Source organism: Meleagris gallopavo, chromosome 15 (genome assembly GCF_000146605.3).
Source record: "Meleagris gallopavo isolate NT-WF06-2002-E0010 breed Aviagen turkey brand Nicholas breeding stock chromosome 15, Turkey_5.1, whole genome shotgun sequence".
NCBI lineage: Eukaryota > Metazoa > Chordata > Aves > Galliformes > Phasianidae > Meleagris > Meleagris gallopavo.
In genome coordinates, this window is record NC_015025.2 from 10,586,544 (window position 1) to 10,596,310 (window position 9,767).

At 45.7% G+C, this 9,767-nt stretch overlaps 1 protein-coding gene across 2 annotated transcripts; it reads right to left on the bottom strand.

Moving 5' to 3' along the window:
* Positions 1 to 311: 311 nt before the first annotated feature.
* NIPAL4 (NIPA like domain containing 4) lies at positions 312 to 9,416 on the bottom strand. Of its 2 annotated transcripts, XM_010719022.3 has the most exons (7): positions 8,942 to 9,412; positions 6,947 to 7,195; positions 4,737 to 4,793; positions 3,779 to 3,869; positions 2,621 to 2,781; positions 1,936 to 2,519; positions 312 to 1,490 (listed from the first exon to the last, which is right to left on the bottom strand). In XM_010719022.3, exons 1-7 carry the CDS (start codon positions 8,982 to 8,984, stop codon positions 1,479 to 1,481), a joined length of 1,197 nt encoding a protein of 398 aa, XP_010717324.1. In that variant the 5' UTR covers positions 8,985 to 9,412; the 3' UTR covers positions 312 to 1,478. The 2 variants fall into 2 exon arrangements, with proteins under 2 accessions (XP_010717324.1, XP_003210427.1); XM_003210379.4 differs by lacking the exon at positions 312 to 1,490 and having other exon boundaries at positions 1,497 to 2,519; positions 8,942 to 9,416.
* Positions 9,417 to 9,767: the final 351 nt, after the last annotated feature.

Consider the following 9,767-nt stretch of genomic DNA (forward strand, 5'->3'; position numbering starts at 1 on the left):
GCTTTTAAAAAATATTCCCAGACACACAAAGCTAAGAGAAATCCTAATGGAATCCTTTGTTACTGGTATATCATAAACATACATTCTGGAGATTTTAAGTCTTTCTAAATTTTCACGTGTGCATCAGATGAGTGCATGATAATGGGAACTGCAGGAGGAGTAAAAGCTGCTAAAAAAAATGGTATTTTTTTAAAGGCGATGTTACTTGGAAGAATGCATACAAAAATACATCTCACTTTCTTCTATGTCCACATACTAAAGGTTTACAGCAATGTTCTCTGTGCATCTATGCAAATACTTGAAGAATGCCATTCATTGTGCCTTTTGCCTAGTTTTTAATAAACTGGTCAGGTTGTCTTTAACAAGTGTTGTGTCGCTGTGATATTTCACTACAGCAGTTCAGTCTTTCTGAATGTGCCTTTTGTGCAGAGGGAGCAGGATTTCTGGAGGAATTGTTTTCCTTAAATGTAGTCCTAGGCACTGGGAAGGATGAGACCTGTTTGCAATCTATTTATAAAAAGTGTAAAGCATTATACCAATTAGGATGCCAAAATTAAAGCAAGTGAATTACTAGGATTATTTCCTGCAAAACCAAATGAGGGCGCTGGTTTCCTTCTGCAAAATCAGCGAAGTCATTGAAATCTTTCAGATCCACCTTCAAAGGTTTTTAGAAAAAGCTTTTATTTCCCTTTCCACATTCAAGGAAAAAAAAAAAAAAAAAGGTAAATGAAATGTTATTAGAATAAGAGACTGCATCATCTTCCCTACCCTAACCTAATATCCCAACAACATAAAACTGGGTCTGCACAGGTACATGCCATGGTTCAGGGTAAGTAACTCTGGACCAAGTAAGCTTGGCAGAGGTGGGTCAGGCTTTGCTGTGCCCAAATGGGCTCCCATCCTTGCATCCCCACCCATGATCCAAATACAAGGGAATTCTGAAGGTGAGCTGCAAGATCACGACACCTGCTAAGAAAAACATCTTTAAAACATTCACCTGCTTGATCTTTCAGGCTGAAAGCATTTTTCATCAATCACCAAGAAGTGTTACAGAAATTGTTAGTTCTCCTGATGGGGGTTTACCCTGCTGAAGTTTTCAAGCTTGAGCAGGGGCTGCCCCTTGCTTGCTTGTGTAAGGTCTGGCTTCACTAACAGCAACACTGCAGCCTGGGCACTGCAGTTTCTAATGGAAAAAAAAAAAAAAAAAAAGTTGCAGAAAACTAATTAACACTGTGCTGCTGGGAAGCTCCTGTACCTCACAAACAAAAGCGTAAAATGATTTATCTGCCACAGTCCCATATAAACACTTTATGGCTTGGGTCCTGACACTTCTTCCAAAATTCACCGTATTTACCAATATTCTTCATCCAAAGTTGCAGAATAATTAAATGTGGATAAGCAGAATGTGAATAGCAGGAGTACGCCATTCAGTCCTCATTTTTTTCCTTCGTTTGAGATATTGTTCTATATTTTAGAGTTCATGCAAGTGCCTAGAAAGGAAAAACAAAAACAGTAATCAATGAATCAGACAAGGCCTATAAATAAATACATTGGTGATATCTCTACCCAGGGGTAGGAGTACAGAGTAAACACTAGCCCTGCCAACGATAAGAGATAGCAAGGGGCATCAAAGAGGGGCTTTGTCCCAGGAGTACCTCATTTCAAGAGGATTTTCAGAGACACTATACATTAAAGCCCAGTGTCAATTTGACATGCTCTTTGCTGCCACCCCATGCCAAAGATCCAGTGCAAGCTCAGTGAAAGACTTGGCTTAACTCTGCCAAGCTTTGGATAAGACACTGTTGATTTTAATTTTTTGTCTTTCTTTAAATTGTTCAACAGCACGTGGAATTCCGGCAACAACCTACTCAGATTAGTTTTATGCCCCACCTCCAAACCCTCAAATGTAACATGCTAAGTATAGATCATGAATACTTTGGGTTTATCCTCCGGAGCAATGCTGGAGTTGTCCACTTCTATCAAGATGTTCTTGTCATCTCGGGTGACCGGTGCCTCCTGTTCATTCTGGAGGACCTGTGGCAGATTCCCTAAATTGACATCCATGTCTTTGAAGGCATGGAGTAAAAACACTCCCAAAATGATGGTGAGGAAGCCGCAAACTGTCCCAATGATGTCCACTACAGTCATGGCCACCCATTCTTTAAAGAGAATGATGGAAGTTGTGATGACAATGGTGGTGAACAGAACGTAGTAGATGGGAAACACCAAAGAGGTGTTAAAAATGTCTAGAGACTTATTGAGGTAGTTAATTTGTGTAGTGATGGATGCTACCAGCGTGATGACCAGGATCCACGTCAGTGGGTGCTGCAGCACAGGCTGGCCAGCAAAGAAGCCCTTGATGGCAATGCCCAGGCCCTTGACCGAGGACACGGAGAAGGCTCCGATAACAGAGCAGATGGTGAGGTAGATGAGGATGTTGCTCCGGCCGTAGCGAGGTGCGAGGTACAAGATGAGGAGGAAGCAGACAGCCAAAAGGACTGCAGCATAAGCAAGAAAACCTGGAAGGGGAAAGAAACAAAGAAACAACAACTCAAACATGAACTGGTATGGGGGCCACAGCAGTACTTCTGCCCAACCCCAAACATGACCTCCTGTGTACCTGGCTCTTTTAGCTTAAATAACATTTCATCCAGAGTGGTGACCTCCTCTTCCTCTGGCGCATGTATCACCATCACGGTGCTGCCCACGAGGCTCAGCATGCAGCCCAGCTTTCCCAGCAAGTTGAGCCGCTCTCCCAGCAAATACGAAGACAGGATGGCACTGCATGGGACAGGAAAACAATGGCTGCTGTTACTTTGAAGTCCTTTAAAGAGGAAGCAGCATCTAAAATGATGTAGAGCATATGATACAAGGACACCAATTTGGAATACATTTGCAGGATTCCTGCATGTTATTACACATTCGTGTTGCATCTGCTGACAGTTGAACTTCCAGAGTTGGAGCTCTGAAGACCACAGCACATGTATCAGCAAAGTGAAAAAGTGCCGAATTTGTCAGCACATCCTGGGAGACATTTCCAAGGTTTTCTAATTCACTCGTGAGCTGTTGGGCATTATGAAACCTTTAGTGCCTGAATTCAAGGGCCATTGTAATAGAGAGGAACAAAAAACCAACAACCAAACACAAAATTGCTACATTAATTTTAACTTAATCATCAGAAATATTAAGCCCCAGAGAAATTCGAACATAATGGGGCTGTAAAAATGTCTGAAAAAAATAAAATAAAGAGTTGTTTTCCATGACATTGAAGCAATCCGAGACAGCACAGCAATCTCCATTTGCTTATGCATTTTCCAGGAACAGAACTTCCACAGAACCTTCAGTGCCTGGAGCCTTTTTAGCAACCGTATGAAAACACTGCCTCAGAGCACCCTAAAAGCTCAGTAAACACAAGGCAAAAATAGAGACAAAGTTAAATCAAATGTAGTATTTCTGATATTTTTAGATTTTTTTAGTGCTGTTTATTATTGAAAAAAGTATCCTTTTACTGGCTGAAGGCAATGGAAGAAGTCACACTGCTAACTACAGTAATTTAACATGAATTGTATGCAGCTGCTATTCACAGCCACATGCAGCATTGCAAGGGCACAGCACTTAATTCAGTGTTTTCTGGGTGATCCCCTCGAAAGGCAGCAACAGTTGGGGTATTTTTAGAAGACACTCTTTCCTCACATTCACATTACTCCAAGTATTCTTGTCTTATAGACAAACAGGTGAACAGATCAGCCCAGCTGCAAACCCCAGGCACATACATCACCTTATGAGCACGCTGAGGGCCCCCAGAGGTGTGACAATGGTCGCAGGAGCAAAGGCATAGGCCGCAAAGTTGGCAGCTTCCCCTCCACCCACTGAATAAACACAGGAAAAACAAACACTGGTGAACTACAATATGCTTTTTGTGCTTTCTCTTGCAAGCTTGCAAACTAGAGATTGGGTTTTACTAAAGGGGCTTCATGCTGCTTCTAAATGGGGTCCCAAACTGGACCACAGCTGCCTCCCATCAGTTTACTGATGGGAATCACCAATCCAGGCACACAGCTGCAGTGCATCTGGGTCATTACTGGGTTGTTGGAGCCTTGGAGTGCTGGGAGGGCACAGACAGCTCCTCAGCTATAAATTGTCTCTGGGTATGCTGCTGTGGTTTCCTAAGTGGTTCCCTATGGGCTGTACAGCAGGAGCTGAAGAAGCAGAGCAAGGTGAGGGTATTCCTAGCTGCTACTTCTGTAGGGAGAGCCAGGAAAAACAGCTCTGAAAACTTTCCTTGTGGAATCTGCTACTCTCTGTGCAACTCTAGTTTGGAAAGGTGTTATATTGTTTTGTATACAAAGAAGGTTTGGAGGCTTATTCTAAGGGAAAAAAAAACTTTCCTTTAAGAAAGGAGCTGCTACCAACAGCTTGTTATCACCCTTGCTGTTGCAGTGACCTTTCCCGATCTCCTGGGGCGCACACAGTGCCTGGTACAGCTGGTTGCCCTATTCAGTTTTGTCTTTGTGTGTTTTTTGATTAAGCAAAATGGAGCTGCTAAGTACTACCAGCCCTGCAGGAGGGCTGCAGCAGGATGGTGGGGGAGGTGTACAGCTCACTACCTCCTCAGGCCTTGAGAGGAACAGGGAACCAAACAAGGCTTTGAGCTACTGATGCTGGACTTGTTCATGCCTGGTTCAAGTGGACAGACCTGGAAATGCTGCAAACCCAGGGAGACAGCTTCTACTTACTCGTTAACAAGCCAGCCCACCAGAGCCAATCCTTCAGGTAGCCATGACCTCCATCTCCTGGGAAAGCAAAGCAGGCAGGAGTTAACAATGAGAAGAGACAAATAATCCTCTGGGGAGGGATAAGTCACAGTGAGAAGAGTGGCTTGGAAGGACAGTGCAAACATAGAAGTTGTGTTGGCTCAAGGCATAAGCAGAAAGTGACAGCTATTGGTAGACAGTGTAAATGCAACAAAAGTAGCTGCTTAATCTTCATGGGAATGGCATGCACTGCCCCAGAGCAGCAGATTATTGGGATGGACTGTAGTGGTGCTCCTCACTGGTTCATCATGGTGATTATGCCTCTGAAGTCACCAGTGGATGCCTGTGCTGAGGTTCTGGGGGCTGGATGTACTTTGGCTTGGATGTTCCTCCCCAGGTGACCCTGGGGCTGAGGGTGGTGGTGGCTGTGCCCTACTGGATGCCTCCACACAGAGACTGTTTCCATGGAGCTGCTGTGCTGGACCTTGCATCCCCATTGGATCTCTATGAAGAAGCATGTATTGGCACTAAGGTAAGGGAATAATTTTTTTTATGGCTATGGAGGAGGGGAACTTGTTGGTTGCATTGTGTGAGCCTGTGCTATATTAGTTGGTGTTGCTGTATTTTGTGCAGGTGAGAGTTCTAGGTGTCCTGGAGTTATCCACATGTTATCTGCTGCTTTATATGTTGCTTTGTGCTTTAGGGTCTCAGTCTGAACTGTCATGAATCCTAATGTTGCCTTTATATTAAGTTGTCATTTAGTGGCTGTTTCTGATAAATGGAAATAAGTGGCACGTGATAAATGATTCCTGGTATTGAAGCTCAATAAAGGAAAGTGTGAATAAAAATGAGGAAGCATGGGTGCATTGTGCCAGGAACTAACCAAGCTCTAGTCTTTAACCACAAGCTGTTCTATGGCAGGAGCTTGGGCATGGTGACTTTGTGAGGGTACTGGGTTGGAGAGACTGATAGCAGGAGCTGGTGGTAATGGTCTGTGCACTGCTAGAGATGTCTTGGAGAAGGTTAATATGTGTGCATAGGAGGGCTGAAATACTGTGAGTAAGAGAAGGGGGAGAGGCAGGAGAAGGAGCAATGAAGGTGTGCACAATAAGAGTTCAGGAGGTACAGAATTCTTTTTTCTGATATAATTCAACTTCTGGTTCCTTAACAAGTGATGAAGTTTAAATATTATGCTCCGGTGTTTCTTAGAAATTATGAAATTGCTGGTTTGTTTGCCTGTAGCTTTTTTCTTGAAGAACTTTTCTTGTTGGCTGTGATTTTTTTTCTGTCATCTACTCCTGGTAAAACATCCTCAAGTAGGAAGGAGTTTGCTTTTCTTTAATTAGATTGGCTCTGAAATGTTAGACGAAGTTGGGAGTTCCACAACTGAAACAACACCGATATTTCATGGTACAAATCCAGTGCTGAAAATCAAACTTATGTGAGTTCACCATTGCAAAGGGGACAGCCTAATGTATGGGGTAAGGATAGGAGACGGATATCGTTTTTCTTTGCTCACCTGCTGCTTAGCAGTCACCTTGTCTTTTCATGCCTTTGTGTCCCTGCATGGAGATGAGGATATTGAATTCCTTTGTAAAATGACTTAAGAGCACTTCCTAGACCACAGGTAGGAAGCAGTAGTATTTTAATTATCATCATTTTGTCAGTAGTTATGTAAGTAGGTCACCCGCCACGTAGGAATAAGCTGCTGCTGGAGCAAATGTTTGCAGTGTTGATGGGCTGTGCCCAATTGCACAGTGCAACTCAGCTCAGGCACGTTCCTCCACTGTGCCCATCCATAAACACACACCTCATCCAACGACCTCAGCACTAGAAGAAAGTTATCAGCCAACATGTTGTTGAGCAACATGCTTTGGATGTATCAATTGTGAAAACCACAGCAGGGCTCACACAAATTGCAGGGGTGCAAATGTGCATAAATACATGGCTTTTGCTAATGCAGTTCGAGCATATGGGGATGTGTCCTTGTTTCAGGGATTTGGTGGCAAAGATGCCTGATGTATCAGTGAGAGCAAGGGGGGAGGCATGAAATTGTACTATCTTGCTCCAGGCTGTGGCATGGGGATGACTTTCACCTTTGTGCAATGGGACCCATTTCACAAAAGGTCTTTTCCCTGCTGATTAAAGGCTGGCACATGTACACCAAGGTGTTGCCCTGCACAAAATCTTACCTGCCCTGGTGCCTCCCTTCTCCACCAGCCGGAGCAGCCCCTTCTTCTTGAGGATGATGCTGCTGCCAATGAGGAAACTGGAGAAGACAGCCAAGCCCAGACCAATGTAGAATCCATAGTTACTTTCCAGCCGTGTTACCCAGGAGGTATCCCCAGTCCCATTGTCATGGCCAAGGTCAGCCAGATCAGCACCTCTGACCACCTGGCACACAACTCGATGGGAAACGCATGAAATGGAGAGCAGAGACCCTGTGAGAACATGGAGATACAACAATTACTAACGTGGCTATCAAGAGTGCCATTCAGTGCTGTAATCAGTCTCTCATACTCAGGACACCTCTGCACTTGCGTGGAAGCAGGAGGATATTTGGTGATTGGTTTCTGGGATGCTGCTCAAGCAGCTCGTTGACACACTGTGCCTGCGGTGCCCTTTGCTGAGAACAGGAAGACCACAAGGGCACTATATTTAATCTGAATTTCCAAATATCTATGCTAGAGTCTCTCCACCAAACTCCAGTATTACGAGGTTGAACTTGCCAGTGTCCAGTATTGATCCAAAGGCTTTGGTGCTTTGCAGCCACCTAATCCTGACATCTTCCTGTTACCTGCAGCTCACTGCTTTGAGTTTAATGTGGAGCAGTGCCAGTATTTTGTAACTGTGAATCTGTCCCAGCTCTGTGTACTGAGCGAGGCCACGTGATTGCTCATAAAAGGACAACAGGTTTGTCCCAGATTAAAGGTCCCTCTCTGCATTGGTTTTATTCCCCCTATTTATGGACACTTGTGTGCTCATGAGTCACAGAATATCCCAAGCTGGAAGGCACCCATAAGGACCATCATGTCCAACTCCTGGCTCTGCAGAGGACCACCCAAGAATCAGACCGCATGTCTGAGAGTGCTGGCATCAAGTGCTGGCTAGTGTGGAAGGAGTGAACACAGGCATGGCTCTCTGCTGCCCACACAAAAAGCACCAAACCCTGGAGTATCCTGCTTGGGGGGTGTGTGGCTGTGTGGGCAGGAAAATTGCTGAGCTACCCCACCCAGCACATCTTCCTATTGCGATCAGAGCTGGGAGTTGTAGCGTGGACAGTGTGACTGTGCTCTGCTGGAATAAAGCACCCAGCAGGAGTGTCATATACAAATCTGCCTCTAGTAAATGACAAACTTTCTGCCTCAAATCATGTTAGAAATATGGATGGAACAATTATCCCTCTGCAGGCTGTTTTGTGGCTCACAGCTCTCCAGGAGTTGGGTCTGACCTTATTTTTCCCCCAAGAAACTGCCTTAAATCTTCTGCAGCCTCCACCCATCCCCTGCACTTACAGCTGAGGGTTTGGATCCAGATTAGATCCATCTTTCTTTTTTCTAATGGAAAAAAAATCCAATGGCTTTTCTAAAGATTCTTTAAGAGATTTTCTCTAATGGAAAAATAACCTTCATTGTGGAACTGTTTTCCAGGGTACTGGGGGACATTTTCATAGAGTCACAGAATTGTTTGAGTAAGAAGGAACCTTTAAGGCCATCTGGTCTCATTCCACTGCACTGAACAGGGACACCCACAGCTCCGCCAGGTGCTCAGTGCCCCTCCAGCCTGACCTTGGCTGTCTGCGGGGACGGAGTACCCACCACCTCCTTGGGCAACCTGTGCCAGTACCTCACCACCCTTATCGTAAAAGCACTTCTTCCTTATGTGCAATCTATATCTCCTCTCTTTTATTTTGAAGCCACTTCCATTTGTCTGCAGACCCTGCTTGAGAGTCTGCCCCCTTCTTTCTTACAGCCCCTTACACTGAAAGGCTGAGCTCCTTTACCTAGGCAAGTTGGACGCATCCAGCTCTCCAGGGAGCAAGCAGAAGGCAGTGGGGTGAGGCAGTTACCTACTGGCTAACAACCACCTGCGAAACCAACCAGTGACAAAGATCAGCCCCGGCTTTGGGGCACCCCCTGCCTTCCACCGCTTGGTGCCCCGCTCCCCCCAGCCCGGGCTGCACCCACCGTTGCTGCAGCTGCCGTTGGTCTCCAGCGGCTCCATCATCATCCTCTCAGTTCTCCGTGGGGCTCTCAGTGACCCGGTGTTGGCTGCAGGCACACCTGCCCGGGCGGCTCCTCCTCCGTCGCTGCGCTGCGCGCCTCGCGCTGCCCTGGGGGTTGGGGCTGCTCCCTGTGGTGTAGCAAGGAAGGGGTTCAGAAGGCGTCCCCTCAAATGTGAGCTTTGGTGTTTGTTGTTCCCTGCTTAGCAGGGATGTGTGTGCAGATGCAAAGGGCAAATCGTGGGGCTGAGGAATGTGTCGTTACTCAAGGAAGGTTGATGTATCTCAATGGAGATTTCGAGTGGGAGCAGGGATTCCCTCATTGTGTACTTGTTGCACAGAGGCACGTTCCCTAATCGCTTTTCTGGCCTTCGAGTCAGAGAGGGAGAGGCTGGGCTCCAGCACAAGCACAAAGCAAATATCAGCAGAGGACGTGTGTGCAGGGGACGTGTGCTGTGCTGCGGAGAGCAGAGGTGCAGGGCACAGTTTCACCTGCAGTTGAAGACTTTGCTGCCTCCAGCCACTAAAGAAAATAACTAAAATGTAAGATCTGAGGACTTAATGCTTGAAAATTGACTTTTTGATTTTTTTTTCTCCCTCCATGAAATACACTGCTTGTACATTGCTACAGAAGTTGCCCTTACACCATCAAGCTGCAACATTGCCAGCACTGTGTGCATCTTTCACTCAGCGCCTGATTGTATCTCTGTACAACTCTGCTCTCCAGCAAATGTCATGTTTGAGTGTTTTGTGAGTCATCTTGACTTTAATTGGGCCAGTTCATCAGCCAC